The sequence below is a fragment of the Anomaloglossus baeobatrachus genome, chromosome 1 (genome assembly GCF_048569485.1).
Source record: "Anomaloglossus baeobatrachus isolate aAnoBae1 chromosome 1, aAnoBae1.hap1, whole genome shotgun sequence".
Taxonomy (NCBI): Eukaryota; Metazoa; Chordata; class Amphibia; order Anura; family Aromobatidae; genus Anomaloglossus; species Anomaloglossus baeobatrachus.
In genome coordinates this window covers 404,578,221-404,598,387 of record NC_134353.1, presented here as the reverse complement: position 1 = coordinate 404,598,387, position 20,167 = coordinate 404,578,221, and the positions used below count along the sequence as shown (strand labels likewise).

Genomic DNA, 20,167 nt, shown 5'->3' with positions numbered 1-20,167 from the left:
TGGCTAGGATTTGAGTGCCGATGGGAACAATACCAGAGTTAGGATACCAGAACCATGGAGGATGAGTTCTGCACTATAAGAGAAAGGAGTGCAGTTCCCTGTTCCCTGTGTGATAAGGTCAGGGGCGTCACATTTTGGTGTTTGGACTTTTATTAAAAAAAAGAGTTCAGATTCAGAATTTGGAGGCTTTACATATGAACGGCACTCACTCGACCATCACTGTGCTAAGGTACGCTAGTTGCTCGGTCCAGTGCGGACCCTTTGCAGTGGTTGAATGGCTCGCACTGGGGCTAACAACATCGTGATCAGATGTAGTTTGCACCAAACCATAACAATGGAAAAACCCTGCCCACTAGCCCCATGATGTGTCCTGTTTATGGCAGACTGCATGTGGGTTGAGACCCGGACTGCCCAACCTGTGATTACCATTAGGGTTCAGGTCAAGTCCGGGTCCTGAACCAAACTAAATTTAAAGTTCGGCTGACCCCGCAGAACCAAACTTCAACGGGTCCGCTCATCTTTAGTGTCAAGTATTTGACCATTTCCCACTTTGTCTTTTTGTGGTGAAAATCTGCTGCTTTCAGCACTTCAAGCCTAATGGATATGACTTCATGAAAACTCTTGCCCTCTGTGCATTTAAAGACAGTGTGTAGCTGTGCGATTTTGGTGTGTTTGTCCCCATAGGCTTCTATGAGAAGCTTGGAAAAAAATGTGAAATCTTAATTGTGCTTTAAGTGCAGAATCTTAATATTTCTTCATTAACGTATTAAAAATGATTGCAACAGGTGCGGACACCTACAGAAAGACACAGCAGAAAAACACCCTGCATTTCCATGCATGGCCTAAAAGAGGCTAATTATATGGATATATCTGTCACACCATGCTTTTAAACAGACTCTTAAGGGTGCTTTACACACTGCGACATCGCTAGCGTTTGCTAGCGATGTCGATTGCAATAGCACCCGTCCCTGTCGTTCGTGCGACATTTGGTGCTCGCTGCCGTAGCGAACATTATTGCTACTGCTACGGCAGCGTCACACACACATACCTTGCCAGCGACGTCGCTGTGACCGCTGAACAATCCCTCCTTCAAGGGGGAGGTGCGTTCGGCGTCATAGTGACGTCACTGTGACGTCACTAAGCGGCCGGCCAATAGAAGCGGAGGGGCGGAGATGAGCGGGACATAACATCCTGCCCACCTCCTTCCTTCCTCATTGCTGGTGGATGCAGGTAAGGAGATGTTCGGCGTTCCTGCGGTGTCACACATAGCGATGTGTGATGCCGCAGGAACGACGAACAACATCGTACCTGTGGCAGCAGCGATATTAAGGAAAAGAGCGACGTGTCAACGATCACCGTTTTTGAACGATTTTGCAATCGTTGATCGTCGCTCCTTGGTGTCACACGCTGCGATGTCGCTACCGGCGCCGGATGTGCATCACTAGCGACGTGACCCCGACGATATATCGGTAACGATGTCGCAGCGTGTAAAGCCCCCTTTAGTTAAACACGAACAACTATATTCTGAAAAGAAAGACTATTTTCAGCAATTTTACTTGTCTATTGAAAAAACAAAGTAAAATTTACAATTGACCTTCTTAGGACATGTGCACAAGTTTAGTATTTGGAACAGAAATTATTGCACCATTTCTCCATCTCTTGGCAGGAAAAGTACAGCTGCAAAAATGTGCAGTTTTGCCACATCCTCGGTGATTTATTATGCGTTTTTCAGTGCAGGTTTTTCCAATTCATTGGAATAGGTGGAATCTGCAGCAAAACACCAAAATAATTCACATGACGCAGATTTAATTCTGCAACAAATGTGCAAGGAGAATATACGTGTATTTACGTGTGTAGGAGACTGCAGGATTCTCATTCACTTTGTTGGTATCAGGATTCCGTTCAGGATTTGTGACAAATCTGTACTGAAAACGAATAAAAAACATGATAAAAACTCAGCGGTGTAAACAGCCAAAGCCTTAATATCTTCTCAATTCTGGCCTTACTTTCCCTGTAATATTTAACAAATGCTTGCGTCTCTGTGTCTCCACTATGACCTATACTTCTCCTTGGCTTACAGTCCAGAGATATCTGAATGGAGCCTGTTTGAAAAGACAATTTATATAACCACCAAAAGCAGTTTAACCTGCTATCACAAGGTTCAGGTTACATATACATTTTTAAGATAAAAAAAACTTAAAGTGTAACCGTTGTTTTCATTTTTATTCCATAATTCAATAATACATATGAAAATAAGGAACTTGTAATATTTCTTATCAGACAAATCTGCTTCTTTCTCTGCCAGAACTGATCAGTCATTATCTGAATTCTGAGGTAAAATCTGTATTCACTGAAAACTTTCCTATTACTGAGATAGGAGATGGCAGGTGGTGCTGATAAAATTCTATGTAAAAGAGGGATGAGGGGGCGGAGCTCTGTATCCAGGTTCTCCCTCTCCCTCTAGACCCTCCCTCTCCCTCTAGCTCCTCCTTCTGCATCTAGCCCCTCCCTCTCCCTCTAGCCCCTCCCTATCCATCTAGCCCCTCCCTCTGCCTCTAGCCCCTCCCTCTGCCTCTAGCCCCTACCTCTGCCTCCAGCCACTCCCTCTGCCTCTAGCCCCTCCTTCTGCCTCTAGCCCCTCCCTCTTCTATCCACATAGAATCTCTTCAGTAACACCTGCCATTTCCTATCTTAGTAATGGGAAAGTCTTTACTGAATACAGATTTTACCTCCGAATTCAGAATTTTGATAATGACTGATCAGCTCAATTGTCTGAAAAGATATATTACAAACTTAATTATTTTCACATGTAAAATGACGGTTACACTTTAGGTCAATCCAAAAGTTCCCTAGTATCTGGTCCTCTTCAAAACTGGAGCACTAAACAAAACTTTTAGAAATCCCTTGATCTAATACTAGATGCCCTAAACTATTAATGCAGACAAGACCAATTCCACACATCACACATTTAGCACTTCACTGGATCTGTAACACAGTTGTCGCACCTTAAACATAAACATGTGGCACAGTATTAAATGATAGCATTAGATATAACAACATACCATAACACTAATATGGCTTTAGCATATTCCTGAACAGTTCAAGAGAACGCATAATGTATTGAGAGAGGCTGCGACCTTCTTGTTGTGTTCTGGCCAGGAGAATGCATATCACATACTTGCAGCTACGTGACCTTCATTCCCGGTGGTGACATCAGAGAATTCTCACAGCATGCATTGTCGTTTTAGACCGGACAACCCCTTTAATCATAGCTGACAGCTTGGTGTGGGGTAATTCCTAACTTGTAAAAGTTGTGGGTGAGATTGACAAGGCAAATGGATCAACCAAAGGCTAAAGGCCGCTTTACACGCAACGACATCGCTAACGAGATGTTGTTGGGGGTCACGGAATTCGTGTAGCACATCCGGCCTCGTTAGCGACGTCGTGGCGTCTGAAACGCACGAACGACCGTTAACGATCAAAATTACTTACCTTATCGTTGATCGTTGACACATCGTTCTATTCCCAATTATCGTTGCTGTTGCAGGAAGCAGGATGTTCGTCATTCCTGCGGCAGCACACATCGCTACGTGTGACACCGCAGGAACAAGGAACATCACCGTACCTGCGGCCGCCGGCAATGAGGAAGGAAGGAGGTGGGATGGATGTTCCGCCCGCTCATCTCCGCCCCTCCGCTTCTATCGGGCGGCCGCTTAGTGACGTCGCTGTGACGTCGCACGAACCGCCCCCTTAGAAAGGAGGCGGTTCGCCCGTCACAGCAACATCGCTAGGCAGGTAAGAATGTGTGACCATTCTTAGCGATGTTGTGCGCCACGGGCAGCGATTTGCCCGTGACGCACAACCGACGGGGGCGGGTGCATTTGTGTCGCCCTGGACAAGCCAGGGGACACGAGTAACAACACCACCGCACCCCACACTTCAGGTAGGCACACCTGCTAACCAGAAATCCTTGTTGCCTTCCTCCAGAGGTTGATGATGCACACCAGGGGGTGGGCCAGGCGGTTGGCTCCGCCCACCAAGGAGCTCACAACTCTGGAGGCGGGAAGTGACCAGGCAGAACTGTCAGGGAGGAGGAAGTGGAAGGAGTGAGGAGTAGCCCAGGCAGGGGCTAGAGTAAACAACCAGAAGTGAAAGTGAAGGAAAGGAAAGTGGAAAAGGAGGAAAGCAAGAAGTGGAGACAGCGCAGAGAGTGTGAAAAGCCTGAGAGCCCAGCTTTGTGTAGGGCTAGAACAGCAAGGTCAGCGACGGCGGTGACTGTCCGGAGTGGGACAGTTCGGAAGTTCCTGGAAGGACCCCGTTGGCTGTGTGCCCGGTGGTCTGGAGCAGTGTTCCGAAGGACAGTCAGCACCAGGGCAGGGGCCTCTCGGACCCCGGCAAGGCTAGGAGTCGCCCAATTTGCCGAATCCGTCAGTGACGGGGACGCAGATCCCCCAACAACAAAGTCCCGATTGACGGCAACAGCCCGACCATTAACGGGGAGACACCGCCACCGCCAAGGCACCAGTTTCCCCAGGGCCAGCGCCTGCGGGCAAAGTGTAGAGCTCCTCCGGCCCAGATTGCAGTCGGGGAGCGGGTAACCGGAGGGAATCCACCGATACCATCAGACCACACAGGTGCAAGGAAGAGAGAAGTCACCGTCACCGTCACCTACCGGGAGTGCAGGTGCAGCCATCTGTGGGACCGTCCTACCAGCCGTTGGTTTACCGTACAAACTGTGTCCGTGTCAGGCTGAGTGAGTACCATAGTGCCGCAAGGCACAGCGCTGCCCCCGCGTCCCTGCACCCTCCAGGCCCTACACTTCACATCTCTTCACCGGGCCCCGGGATCACCAACCCCTACCCACGGAGGGGCAACACAACACCTGGCTGCTCCCATCACCATCCCCGGGACCCCCACACCGAGCAGCGGTGGTGCAATCACCACAACCGTGGGTGGCGTCACGAACTATAACCCCAACAAACACCCCCCTTTCACTCACGGGCGAGGAGTGCCGCTCGAGACACCCCGGGATCCGGCCCGCAGCTCGAGCCACCAGGAGCAACTGCCGGACCCGAGCAGAAGGGGTGAGCGCGGTGTGCTGACACCCTCCTCCCCGCCCGCGACACATTCACCAGCGACATCGCTAGCAATGTCGCTGTGTGTAACGTGCCCTTTAGTGTTAAAGTGAACCTATCAGGTGCAATATGCACCCAGAACCACGAGCAGTTCTGGGTACATACTGCTAATCCCTGCCTAACCGTTCCTCTATACACCAGCATAGATAAAAAAAAAAGTAATTCTAAAGATCTTTTATCTGATGCTAATGAACACCCTCTTAGGCCTCTGTCACACGTTCGTGCCTCCGGTACGTGTTTGACAGTTTTCTCACGTACCGGAGACACGTACACACGTGGACCTATGTATTCTTAATGTTTTGGACACACGTAAGTATTTTGGAACGGAACGTATGTCCGGTCCGTACTTACGTGTGTCCGTGTGTTTCTCACGCTGACATGTCCGTTTTTCTCCGGCATCACGGGTGTCACATGGCTCGCACCCGTACCACAAGCATGTAGTGTGGATGCAGTCCCGTGTGAGATGCGCTGGAGAAAACTCACGTGTCAGAGAAAAAAATAACCTTTACTCACCTTCTCCAGCCCTCCTGTCTCTGCCGCTGCTGTCACTTGCTTCCGACCGCCGCTCATTTAATATTCACTTCACTGCGGTCAGAAGCAGCGGCAGCAGGGAGTCGGCAGGGCTGGAGACCGAAGATCAGCACCACGGACAACAGCAAGGACCATGTGAGTATGCAAATTACCGGTTCTCCGTGTGTTATCGTGGATAGCACACATAGAACACACGTGGTCCGCACGTACCGGAGACACGTACTTATCAAACGCAACACACAGGGAAAATACGTGTCTCGCGGCATGTGCGTGATTTTCACGTATGTGTGGCAGAGGCCTTAGCATGTTACCACACCCACAAGGGCGTGTTAACATGCTATTCAATGCCCATTAACTAGCATTATCATTAGCAATGACACACGTACTTGTGTCGAATTTAGAGTTAGTTTTTGCTTGCTCAATTATTGGTGGTTATTTTGTTGAATTTAGAGTTAGTGCACAAGATCAGAAGCCCTGGCACTTCCGATCATGCACACTAGTCCTCTCTGAAGCCGGGACGCATACACCCGGCTAACAGTGCACATGACGGGAAGTGCTGGGCATTCTGATCATGCACACTAACCCTGAACCCTGTGTTCTGAAGGGGTGACAACAGACACAGGTAAGCGCGTCACCGTTGATGACGCTATTCAATGGACTTTGAATAGCATGCTAGCATGCCCCTGTGGGAATGCTAACATGCTAAGAGGGCGGAATGAGCACAGCAACTAACACGCTTGCGACTAGTCCCAGCGCTCATTAACATATCATAAAGGATCTTTACAAATACTTTTTCTAAAGATCTCTTTATCTATGCTACTAGATACAGGGACGGTTAGGCAGGTATTAGCAATAGGCTCCCAGAACTGCCTGTGTTTCTGGGTGTATATTGCACCTGACAGGTTCACTTCAACTGCTGTAACATATATCTGAGATCAGAGGCATAATGATCACAGTGTCAGAGGTCGTGACCAGGCCTAGGTGTAGGAGGGGCCCCTCACCCCTGACCACAGCCCCTACTTAAGCAGAATGTGTGTCCGAGGATAGGTTGAAATCAGGAGCTGATAACTTCAGCTGGACAGGACGAACCCATTTTCTCAGACTGGAAAGCACCGCAGGTCCCAGCTATTCTAACCTTAGTGGCTGGATAGAGCCTGTGCCATCCAGAGCTTTTGATTTTGATATCTCTTCTATCACTAGTGTGTGACGCCCTGGCAAAACCAGGTAGTCGCACACATAGGCCCCCGCATAACACCTTCCCACACAGGGTTACACACAGCCGAACTGAAACCCTAGTCACCTCCCCCAGGGAAAGACAGGCACACCAGTGGGCGGGACCAGGCGGATGGAGAACACCCACCTAGGGATCTGGAGAGCCCGGGGCGGGAAAAGTAGTAGTTCCAGTTTAGAGCTCAAGTTGAGTGGAGTGAGGAGGTGAAGCTCGAGAGCAGAGGCGCCTGGGTTGGAGCCGTGGTGCATTGGCTAGGTGGTAGATGGTGGTCCGTGTCTAGCAGGAGACGGGAAGATGGCAGCCAAAGATCCGAGGTGGAGGCAGGGTTGGAGCCCGCCGGTACCGACACCGGAGAACCAACCCGGAAACCGTGCACAGAGGGGGCATTTGGACCCTGAAACCAGGACCGGAACCAACGGCCTAGCTAATTAACCAATTCAGGGCAGGATTATAAGTCATGTCCCAACCAAAGTCCCAAAAGCAGACAACCACCCACAGAGAGGGATAGGGCATCCGCCAGGGCCCGGTAGATCCCACGGGTCAGCGTCAGCGAGCACGGCTCCCCCGGGAGCGGACTCCAGCGTTCCACACTGGGAAGTCCGCCATATCACAACACAGTGCAGAGGAAAGTGACACAGACCATCAGCCCGAGTGGTGGACCAGAGTACACCCAGCCGCGGCGACCGGCCACCAGCACCTTGGTTAATCACTGGACTTGTCTGATTTCTTTAACCGTGAGTAAGCTGAGACTCCCTGATCTGACCAGGCGCGCTGGACCCTGCCATCACCGGCCCTTGCACCAAGTCACCGGGTCCTGGGGCAACCATCCCTCCCCATGGATTGGTTAACAACCAGCTGCCATCCCATCGCCCCGGGTGTCCCACAGCAGCAGCGGTGGTGCCATACTTCACCACACACCGTGGGTGGCGTCACAGACTGACTATGGCAAGCCCCGTACAAATACATCCCCTTTTCATTCGGAGTGTCCGTGTGACCTCCGGGTCCGGAGAATCCCTTGAGCCACACTGCGGGTCCGGATCCGAGCAGCCCGGCTGCTACTAACGTGGGGGCGGCACAAGTGCTGTCCATAGAATGAATTTGACAGTAGCAAATGTCACAGGAGCAGGTTCTGGTAGAGATGTGACAGTACCCCCCATTTTACGAAGGGTCTCCAGACTAGAGATGAGCCAACCCCCTAGTGTTCGAGTTCGGTTCGGTTCGTCCAATGGCGGGTGTGTTAATCGAATGTTCGAAGAACGTTCGTCGAACCCTGTCGAACCCCATTGAAAACAATGGCAGGCAAACACAAACACATACAAACATAGAAAACACCTTCTAAGGTGTCCAAAAGGTGACAAACAACTCACAAGACATCACAAACACATGGAAAAGTGACAAGTACATATACTCATGCTGAAAGAAAAGAGCTGGATGAGTAAAAGGAGGAGAAGACAGATATAGGCATGTCATGCCCTTCTAAAATTATGTAAAACACAGCAAGGGGACTCCAACAAGAGTCTCAATTTTTTCAAAAAATTTGGACACAGACACCACTTAAGTGGCATCAATTGTCCCACAGTTGCAAACTTAAAATGTTGATTTGCATGAAGCTAAATCAAAAATCCACAAGCCTTTACTCTCCCCAGGATGACACAGGTTTAGAAAAGTCCTTGCGAATCCATGACTTGTTCATCTTGATGAACGATCATCTAAAACACAGCAAGGAGACTCCAACAAGAGTCTCCATTTTATCAAAAAACTTGGCCACAGACACCACTTAAGTGGCATCAATTGTCCCACAGTTGCAAACTTAAAATGTTGATTTGCATGAAGCACAATCAAAAATCCACAAGCCTTTACTCTCCCCAGGATGTCACAGGGGTAGAAAAGTCCTTGCGGATCCATGACTTGTTCATCTTGATGAGCATTAATCTGTCCACATTGTCACTGGACAGACACGTGCGCTTATCTGTCAGCACACACCCAGCAGCACTGAAGACATATTCTGAGAGAACGCTGGCTTCGGGACACAACAAGATCTCCAAGGCGTAAGTGGCGAGGTCAGGCCATTTTTCCAGATTGGAAGCCCAAAATGAGCAAGGCTCCAGTTGCAGAGTCATGGCATCGATATTCACTTGGAGATACTCCTGCATCATCCACTCCAGACATTGACTATGTGTCAGACTTCTTGTGTCTTGTGGCCTTGCAAAGGATGGTCTAAAAAGTTCATGAAACGATTCCATAAAATTGCTGTTACCACCAGAAACAGTGTTGCTGGTACGGTTTGAGTTATGATCACTCGCAGTCCCATGGCTGGCAAGTTAGAACTGTGAGATTCACTCTGTGCACCACTGTTTTTTAGTGGAAAAGCCAATCTCATATTGTGTAACAGCTTCTGCTGATACTCCTGCATACGTGCGTCCCTTTTTATGGCAGGAATTATTTCACCAAATTTTGACTTGCACCGGGGATCTAAGAGTGTGGCAACCCAGTAGTCAGCATTACTTCGAATTCTGACAATCAGTGACAATCAGAGGGTCATGTTGTAGGTAGTGCAGCAAGAAGGCGCTCATGTGTCTTGCGCATCCAGGAGGATCAAGTCCTTGCTGTGTTGGTGGCGGCGAGGTGAGAATCATGCTTTCTTCCTCTGCCCTCTCCCCCCAACCTCGCACAACAGAAATGTGAGCAAGGTCTCCCTCATCTGCTGAGTCTTCCATGCCCATCACCAGTTTGTCCTCCATTTCTTCCTGGGCTCCTGCACCTTCCTCAACAGTTTGGCTGCTACCATGCACCCTTGTTAATCCCTCTCCCCCACCGTCCCATGCCTGCCGCCTTGGTGCTGCTGACCGTCTGGACCTTGTAGATCTTGGTATCCCTTCCGAATATGAATCCTCCTGTACTTCCTCCCTTTCCTCTTGTCCAACAACCTGACTCCGAATACTGTTTAGAGTGTGCTCCAGCATGTAAATGACTGGAATTGTCATGCTGATAATGGCATCGTCAGCGCTAAATATCTTCGTTGCAATGTCGAAACTGTGCAGAAGGGTGCATAGGTCCTTGATCTCAGACCACTCCAGCAGCGTGATCTACCCCACCTCTGGATCTCGTTGACCCAGGCTATACGTCATAACGTATTGCACCAGGGCTCGGCAGTGCTGCCACAGTCGCTGCAACATGTGGAGAGTCGAATTCCAGCATGTCGGCACATCGCAATTCAGCCGGTGAACCAGCAGGCCAAAAGACTTCAGGAGCAATCCAAGTTCGTCAGCTGCGGGGTGTGAACAGCGGAAGTGAGCACAAAGTGACCTTGCCTTTTGCAGAAGCCCATGTAGGCCGGGATAATGGGTTAAAAATTGCTGGACAACAAGGTTCAACACGTGAGCCATACAAGGCACGTGTATCACATTGCCCCGGCGAAGGGCTGCATACAGGTTTGCAGCATTGTCGCACACGGCCTTCACTGGCTGCAGGTTGAGTGGAGACAACCATTGATGAAACTCGGTCTCCAGAGCTGACCACAACTCCTCAGCTGTGTGACTCACATTTCCCAGACATTTCAACGTAAAGACCGCCTGATGCTGTTGAGCTCTGCTGCCAGCATAGTAAGGAGGTATGCGGGATTCCTTGTGCACAGTTACAGTGCGGGTGACCTGACCAGACAGGCTTTGGATGGAGGTGGAGGACCCAGACGAGGTGGAAGAGGCAGAATCAGTTGAGGAACTTCTACATACAGAGGATTGACGCATGACTCGTGGGGACGGCAAGACTTGTACAGCAGACCCTTCCCCATCTCTCACCATATTTACCCAGTGCCCAGTCAGCGACATGTAACGCCCCTGTCCATGCTTACTGGTCCAAGTATCTGTGGTGAAATGCACCCTGTCACACACACAGTCTCTCAAGGAAGCAGTAATGTTGTGTGTGACATGCTGGTGTAGCGCAGGCACACCTTTCTTGGAGAAGTAGTGGTGACTGGGCATCTGGTACTGGGGCACTGCGATGGACATAAGGTCTTGAAAATCCTGTGTGTCCACCAGGCAGAAAGGCAGCATTTCTGTAGCCAACAGCTTGCAGATGCTGAAAGTCAACCTCTTAGCTTTGTCATGGCAAGGAGGAAATGGTCTTTTACTTGTTCACATCTGAGGGACTGAGGGCTGGCTGCTGTGCTGAAACGGCATTGAGTAGGGTGTATCTGGCAAATTGCAGGTCTGTAAGGAAAGTGCAGGCGGAGACATAATGTTGCCTTCTTCCAAAGGTGGTGCTCTCAATGTCTGAGAGAGCTCAACACCAGCAGCTGTTTCCACTTCCAAAACAACTGACGACCTGCCAATCACACAGCCTGTTGCGGGTAAAGAGGTGGAAGGTCTGCGTCCAAAAGCATGTTTGACTGCTATCCCCACAGTCACAGAGGATGAAGAGCACATGGATGCACTTGAAGGGGCAGATGGTGGTTGGCCCGCTCCGCTAGGCCACATTGTAGCACAGTGAGCTTCCCACTGCGACTTATGCTTCATATTCATGTGATGGTTCATGGACGAAGAACTCAAACTAGTGAGTTTTTGGCCTCTACTTAGAGATTGGTGACAAATCTTACAGATGACATGAGTTGGATGATCCATTGCGATGTCAAAAAAGTACCAGGATAGGCAAGGCTTAGAGCCCATGTAACCTGCAGAGCCACCATGACTTCTGCTCAGAAGCAGAGTTGTGGCTGAGGATGCAGTTGTTGACATGCTTCCAGTACTCCGTCTCTGTCCAGGTAGGCGCAACCTAACCTCGTCATCAGTAGCATCCTCCTCCACCTCCTCTGCTGACCTCATCGACTGTCTGACTGTGGGTTGACAGTAAGTGGGATCTACAACCTCATCATCACCCTGTGTGTTTGCACTCCCCTTGTCCTCAGAGCCAACCTCTTTTTGCGGGTCTACATTATGCTCAGAACCTTCTTCATCTGGGCCTGAATCTGACTCACAAAGCTTCTGGGCATCAGTGCAGATCATTTCCTTGTCTGGACTCACTGCAGCTTTGGAGCAGACCTCTGATTCCCAGGCTATTCCCAGTGTGACTGAACAGCTCTGCAGACTCTCTGTTACCCCATACTCTGCAGGGCGGGTGGAGACTTGAGAGCTGGTAGAAAGCAAGTGCGATTGGGGTGACAACTCAGAGTACTGGAGTCTTTGGGATGTTGAAGTTGAGGTGGAGGAGAGGCCACTTGATGGAGCACTTGAGATTCATTTAAGCATCTCCTGTTTTTGTGCCTCATCTACCTTTGGTAGCAATGGTCGTTTCCGTAACAAAGGGATCATATCAGATTGTCCACGAAAAGTAGTAGACATCTTACTTTGGCTGGAAGATGGTCTTTCTTCAGCAGATGTTACTGTTGCTTTACCACCTACCCCACGGACACAAACCTTTTTTCCCTTTCCAACATGCCTGTTCACTTTTCCACCAGCATCTGGCCTTTTGCCACTCATTTTGTTTGTGAACAAATTGGACACTGTTTGCTGCTCTTAAAAATTGGCTAGTAGAAATGTAGAACTGGGCTATGTTTGTGGAAAGCAGTGGTATGTCACTGACTATCACAGACACTGATACTATGCCCCAAAGAAATGCCTGGACTACCTGCAGTTAAAAATTGTCTAGCAGAAATGGAGAGGTAGTGTAGCTTTCTTGACAGCAGTGGTACGTCACTGACTATCACAGACACTGATACTATGCCCCAAAGAAATGCCTGGATTACCTGCAGTTACAAAATGGCTAGTAGAAATGGAGAGGTGGTGTAGCTTTCTTGACAGCAGTGGTACGTCACTGACTATCACAGACACTGGTACTATGCCTGAAAGAATTGCCTGGACTATCTGCAGTTACAATTTGGCTAGAATAAATGGAGAGGTGGTGTAGCTTTCTTGACAGCAGTGGTACATCACTGACTATTACAGACACTGATACTATACCCCAAAGAATTGCCTGGACTACCTGCAGTTACAATTTGGCTAGTAGAAATGGAGAGGTGGTGTAGCTTTCTTGACAGCAGTGGTACGTCAGTGACTATCACAGACACTGATACTATGCCCCAAAGAACTGCCTGGACTACCTGCAGTTAAAAATTGTCTAGCAGAAATAGAAAGGTGGTGTAGCCTTCTTGACAGCAGTGGTAGATCACTGACTATCACAGACACTGATACTATGCCCCAAAGAATTTCCAGGATTACCTGCAGTTAAAAAATGGCTAGTAGAAGTAGAGAGGTCGTGTAGCTTTTTTGACAGCAGTGGTACGTCACTGACTATCACAGACACTGATACTATGCCCCAAAGAAGTGCCTGAGCTGATTTAGACAGACGCTGTGTAAAACCCTTGCACAGCGCTGGCACAGACCTGCCTAGCAAAAATGGCTATGAACGGCTTTAATCTAGTCCTGAAAAGGGCTGAAATTACAAGCAGTCCCTAATCCCTAAACCGATGTCTTGATTGCACTGTATAAGTCTATAGCACCCACAGCAGCAGCAGCAGCAGGAGCGGTGACTGACACACATCCGCAGCACTGACATAATGGCAGCGATGGGGAAAATGGCTGGGTCTTATAGGGCAAGGACATGTGACATTCACAGCCAATGAAACATGCCCTTGCTTGTCTGGCAAAAATCCACTTTGCTGTGTCTGTGTGTGTGTGATTGGCTGACAGCCTGGCCCGCCCCACTGGACACGTGGTTAGGGAAAAAAAATGGCGATCGCCATTCTTTCAGCACTCAGCAGCACTGATCTAAACCCCGTGCCCCCCGCACACTATACGCTGAATATTGATAATAACATTATTAACAGTGACAGTATTACAGTGAAAAGGCAGCTAGTAACTAGCTACGCTTTTGGTGATTGAACAGTTATCGAACGGTAATTCGAACAGTCGAACATTAAGCAAATCATTTGAGTTCGTCGAACGACTCAAACATCGCCCAAAACAACTCGAATTTGAAATTTGCGAATGGTTCGATTAGAACATCGCTCATCTCTAATGACCATACCCCCACAAAAGAAAATTGGAAAAAAAATATTTTATAAATTTTTCAAACTGCATGCCAAAAATAATAATACACACAAAATAAAAAGTCACATTTAACACTGACCTATGTTTATTTGATATTAGCAAATCAAAAAGTGCTACAAAACATTTGGAAAAAGAAGTCCAAACATAAAATGCATTATTTTGTCTAGGCAATCCAAATACAAACAAAAGAATAGCAATCATAATATGAGGATGGAGAAAGGAAGGGAGAGGTGGACTAACCAGGGCCGTCATAAGGGCATTACTGCCCTTACTCCTATAAGAGGACTCTTGTCCTCTTTCATTCTTCTGCTCAATGGACACCAGGGGCAGGGTGCGGGGCCAAGAGGTATATCTAAAGCAGGGCAAGTGGGCGCAGCAGGCAATTGGCTCTGTTGGGCTGCCTGATGCGGCAGTCTGCAGTGTTTTCTCAGCAGCTGGGTAAAGCCCCACAGGTGTTGTGTCGGTGAATTACCTTCAGGGACTCCACGTGGAGGAACAGTCTGGTCTTAGGTAGTGAATCTTCTTTTAGGATTGTCGTGACGCCACTCTCGGTATTGCGGTCAGGGTGACCGCCACTGCAGTTTAAGGGGTGCCTGGGGCTGACGGTGGGTGCAGTCAGTTGTAGTGGCCTCCCGAGAGTGAGGCAAGCCCCAGGGCCTTGTGTAAGTGTGTGGAACCACAAGGCGCAGAGTGACTCAAACACAAGCAGAATGTCTTTCAGGGGTTTTACTCACATTAGGTGGCAGGGTGAGTAACCCGGGCGTAGCTGGGATGAAGCAGGCTGGAATCAGGTATCCTTCTGGCTGGCTGATGAGGGTGACCACCAACTCACCTTCCTTAGCCCTTTTGTGTTTTTGTGGTGACCCCAACTTGAAGTCCCTACGGGGGTCACCCAGGGAAGTTGCTGCTGCCTGTTCTCCCCTCGTTTCGGCCTGTTTGCTTGTAGCCTGGACCAGGTGACTCCGGCTGCTTGCCTCCTGTGAACTATGGGCCCTCTCTTTGCTACGTGGCTGTGGACTCTGTGGTGTTGTCTTGGAGGTCTGAAGTGCCCCCTCAGGCAGGTTTGGCAGAAGAAAGGTGAATCTATCTCTGCACTGGGACCTGTTACCCTTGCGGGCCTGGTACCTCCCTGGCAGTTCCCTTACTCTGCCACCCCTTTGCTCTCTCTAGCCGTGGGTGGATTTCGGGTGGCACTACCAGGTGCCGATCTCCCCCGTCAGTAGTCACTGCGCGGACGCTGTTAGACTGCAACAGCTCCAGGGTCTGTTCCTCACATCTGCTCTCCCTGAGCTGTACACTATACTGGCTCACTAGTGGGTTCTGCACATCTGCTCCCTCTGAGCTCCACTTCCAGACTTCTCACTCCTCTCTCCTCTCTACTTCCTCTCCACTGTGCCTGCCTACACCACCTAGCAAGCAGGCTCTCTACAACACCCCTTGAGTGGACATGGAGGCTACGACCCCTCCTGGAATCTCTCAGGAGTCCCTTCAAAGGTCAATGTGTGAGACCTGATTACTATGCGCCTGTGTAGTCACACCTCGGTTAGCCTTCTGGATTACCTGTATTACACTGCCCCCAGCATGGGTGCAGTACTCAGTGGTGCCTGACCAGGTCAGGGGCGCCACAGCTGCATGGAAGTCGAACGTTCTCTAAGCCGCTGTTAAGCTAACAGCAGCTCAGAGAAGATGTTATGCCTGCTCCCACTGATCACGCACTGCTGAGGTCACTTGTCAGTGCTACAGAGCATTTCAGCTGAAGACACCAAAGATTTATTGTAATTAGGGAAATGGGGGTAGCGGGTGGGGGCTAGTGATTTGAGAACCCAGAATAAGGAGCAAGGGGGTAATTAGTGCCAACACAGTATGGGGAGCAAATGAAGGGGGCAGTATGGTGAGCAAGGGGTAGTATGGGGAACTATGGGTTAAATTTGAAAATTTAAAGACACAGTATGGGAAGCAAGAAGTCAGGATGGGTGCAGACATAGTATGAGAAGTGAGGGAGGGATGGGTGCAGACACAGTATGGGGAGTGAGGAATAGATGGGTGTGGATGCAGTATGGGAAGTGAAGGGGAGATGGTTACGGACAAAGTATGGAATGTGAGTGGGAGATGGGTGCGGACACAGTATGAGGAGTTGGAGGGATCAGTTGGGATAAAGTATGAGAAGTGACGAGGGATGGGTGGGGACACAGCATGCTAATTGAGGGGACATGGGTGCAGTAACAGTATAGGGAGTGAGAGTGGTTGGATGTGGAGGGGGGAGTGTTTTTGAGAAAGATTAATATAAAGACTGGACAGTATAGGGGAACACAGTGTAGAGGACAGTGTGAAGATTGGGCCCAGTATAGAAATGAGAGGACAGTGTGGAGGGCATATACCATAAGAGGGACAGTGTGTGCATCATATTTTGTGTAGGGAACACAGTGAGGAGAATTTTTTTATTCAGGAGTGCAGTGTAGGACAGGTATTTTAATTCAGGGACATTATAATGACACTCTTATTTTTCCAGACATTGTGTCGTGCTGCAGAAAAGCGGAGAAAATGGAGGCTGCAGAGAAAAGATGTGGCCACGAAAAGTCATTATAATGTCTGGACAAGATGAAAAAAAGAAAAAACACTACTCTGATCAAAGTCAAAGTCCTCTATAAGGTACCTAGATTTAAATGATTTTGTGATGCTGACTAGGGATGAGCGAATGTATTCGCCACTATTCGGTATCCGGCGGATAATGGGGTATTCGAGGTATTAGGTATCCGGCGGCTAATATGGCATTCGCTCCGATACTTTCATTTTCATTTCTGGACTTCCTGACGCCTTTTTCCAGCCAATGAACACATCTAACGTTGCTTGCCCTCACAGTAACGCCGCAGCTATCTTTGTTGTGGTGTTACTGTGATTAGCTTTGCCGCACAGCGTCATAGGGGCTATATAAGGCAGCCGCCATTTTGTGTGAACGCATTTATTCCTGAGCTGCTGGTGTAGCTAGACAGTACTGCGTGCGGGACAGCGTTTTTCCAGCCAACTAATACTAGTCCTTCTAAGGGCTGAAGATATTTAGCATTAAATGCTAGCGACTGTGTAAATCATAGAAACAGTTGTTGCGGGCAGGGGACAGACCGTGGCAAAGGGGGCAGGGCTGCTCGGGACACTCGGATTCGGGGTCGTAGCAGTGGCTCGAGTGGGGAACCGAATCCAGGGCCTGAGCACCCATCTGTCGCTCGCAAGTTAAAAGGGGTTATTTACAGGGGATAGAGTCTTTGTCAGTGACGCCACCCGTGAGTTGTGTGCCGCCCCCACGTCAGTAGCAGTCGGGCTGCTCGGATCCGGATCCGCAGTGCGGCTCGAGGGATTCTCCGGACCCGGGGGTCATGCGGACACTTCAAATGAAAGGGGACGTATTTGTATGGGATTTGCCGTACGCAGTCTGTGACACCACCCGCGGTGTATGGTGAAGTGTGGCACCACCGCTGCTGTTGTGGGGCACCCGGGGGCGATGGGATGGCAGCAGGTTGTTAACCCCTCCGTGAGTAGGGATGGTTGCCCCGGGGCCCGGTGACTCGGTGCAGGGGATGGTGATGGCAGGGGCCGTCGCGCCTGGTCAGACCAGGGAGTCTCAGTTTACTCACGATTAAATGAATCAGACAAGTCCAATGGTTAACCAAGGTGCTGGCGGGCCAGCCTCCGTGGCCGGGTGTATTCTGGTCCCTCACCCGGGGTGATGGTCTGTGTCACTTTCATATGCACAGTGTTTTTGGTGTGGTGGACTTCCTGGTGTGGGACATGGGAGTCTGCTCCCGGTACTTCTGTTGGGAGCCTTGCCCGCTGACGCTGACTCGAAGGATGTACCGGGCCCTGGCGGATGCCCTATCCCTCTCGGTGGGTGGTTGTCTGCTTTTGGGACTTTGGTTGGGACAGGACCTATAATCCTGTCCTCAACTGGTTAATTAGCTAGGCCGTTGGTTCCGGTCCTGGCTTCAGGGTCCCAGTACCCCCTCTGTGCACGGTTTCCGGGTCGGGTCTCCGGTGTCGGTACCGGTGGGCTCAAACCCTGCCCCGGTCCACCTCGGATCTCCGGCTGCCATCTTCCTGTCTCCTGATAGACACGGACCACCGTCTGTCACCTAGCCAATACGCCGGGGCTCCAACCCCGACGCCTCTGCTCTCTGTACTTGAGCTTCAGACTTTCTGCTCCTGCTCCTCTCCAACTCCTCCAAGCTCCTTTCTCAATTCAACTCAACTCAACTCCACTGAACAGAATCTTTTCCTGCCCCGGGTTCTCTAGACCCCTAGGTGGGCGTTCTCCATCTGCCTGGTCCCGCCCACTGGTGTGCCTTTCCTACCCTGGGGGGGTGACTAGGATTTGGTTGGCAAGGTTTAACCCTGTGAGGGAAGGTGTTGTGTGGGGGCCTACACTGTGTGACCACCTCGCGGCGCCAGGGCGTCACATTCCCCCTTGGTTTAATATAGACCATCCGTGGGCTGTCTGACCACCAACGTTTATTAAAACTGCATCTGTTGATGGGAAAAATATGTATTAAAACAGTAAAAACATGTAAACTTTTAAACATTTCTTCCTGGTACGGGAGGCGCAAATCTTAAACGTTACAATAACGGAACGGACTGGGCCACCTACTTATTGCCCCCGCCACCCCAAACAACCTGCTCCCTGGTGCCACCACTAAAACAGGTGCACACCCCTTTGCCCAAGTCCAGGAATGGGTCCGAGTGACGCCCACACGGGCCGGGTAAAAAGTTCCTTACCCGGTAGTCCTTGTTACGAGTCCCATGATCCAGGGACCCCTGGTCTGGAGGGTTGTCACAGGTTGCAATGATGACTGGGCCTCGGCCTACTCTACCACAGGCCCTTCCTCCAATCCGCCTCTCTAGAGGCCGTGCTGGTGCTCAACAAAAAGGTGGTTAGAGGATCTATTTACAAAGCCCAAAAGTTCTTGGGTTGGCCTGCCAGTTCTTGGCCTTGGTCCATTTTTAAAACTGAAGAACTGTCCCAACGGGGACAAACTGCTGGGGTAGCCGGGAATCCGCTACCTATTCATCCTTGGCAATCAGGTGAAGTATTCGGTCAATTGAAATTCTTTAACACACATACAGGACTATGTACACATCAAGCGGGCACCACTCACTAGACTACGGTTTCTCTGTATCTTAGTGGTGGCTGACCTAAGTTAGGGTGTGTGGACCTTCTTAGCCCTCTACTCTCACTTAGGACTGGTGGGGTAGAGTGAATTATGGGTTCCTCTTCCCTAATGTCAGGTACTGCTGGTAAGGATCTACGGGGGTGTGGTGTCGGTGCAGGTGCATCCCTGGGTGAAGGTGTTGGTGTATTGCTGATAGGCCTCTCTAAAGGCCCTGTTACAAACACAGATAAATCTGTGGCAGATATGTGGCAGATCTGTGGTTGCAGTGAAATTGTGGACAATCAGTGCCAGGTTTGTGACTGTGTACAAATGGAACAATATGTCCATGATTTCACTGCAACCACAGATCTGCCAAAGATTTATCTCTGTGTGTGACGGGGCCTTAACTCTGTATCTTCCACAGGTTGTGTGAACATCATAACGGGAACAATCACTGCTCCATTCTGAATGGGCCAATCAGCTGGGAAGTCACCCATAACGGTGTGGATCACCTCTTTCTTCTTCTCCGTCCCCGGAATGGGAGCGGGAACCTTCTCCACCATCTTCAGGGGCTCTGGACACTTCTTGAGGTGGTCCCTGGAAATAGTGGCCGTAGTCCTCCCTTGATCGCGGCTGACAAGGTTCTGATCTTCTCGGCCAGTAGGTTGGATAACGTAGGGGGTCCTTTCCCACTGATCATCCAACTTGTGTAACATTCTCTTCCTCTTCAGCACTACCTCTCCAGGTTCAAAGGGAGTAGCCTGGGCTCGCCGGTTGAAACGCCGCTCATGCCCTTCTCTGCTCTGGCGCAGGTTTCTCTCCACATATTCTTGGATCTGTTGATACTGCTTCCGGCGCTTGGTGTCCCAGTTGGTAGTTGGTGGGATGGTCTCAAGCGCCTCAACATCCAACTCCAGATCTACCGGCAGTCTTCCGGACCTCGCTCTCATCAGATATGCGGGTATGCATTTGGTGGAGCTGTTAGGAATATTGTTGTACATGTCCACCAGATCAGGCAGTTTTTCAGGCCACAGGTTCTGCTTCTCAAGGGGCAAGGTCTTGAGAAGATTGAAGACCAGTTGGTTCATCTTT

The 20,167-nt window shown here is 49.9% G+C and overlaps 1 protein-coding gene across 1 annotated transcript in view; it reads right to left on the bottom strand.

Annotated features, from left to right (window-relative positions):
• The window catches only part of LOC142303272 (uncharacterized), a 38,012-nt gene extending 17,936 nt beyond the window's left edge, over nucleotides 1-20,076 (bottom strand). Inside the window, exons 1-2 of the mRNA XM_075344554.1 lie at nucleotides 19,588-20,076; nucleotides 1,840-1,925 (exon numbers count right to left, since the gene is read on the bottom strand). Of these exons, the coding sequence (XP_075200669.1) occupies nucleotides 1,840-1,925; nucleotides 19,588-20,076 (575 nt within the window). The remainder of the gene's footprint in view (nucleotides 1-1,839; nucleotides 1,926-19,587) is intronic.
• Between the last annotated feature and the right edge of the window lie 91 nt (nucleotides 20,077-20,167).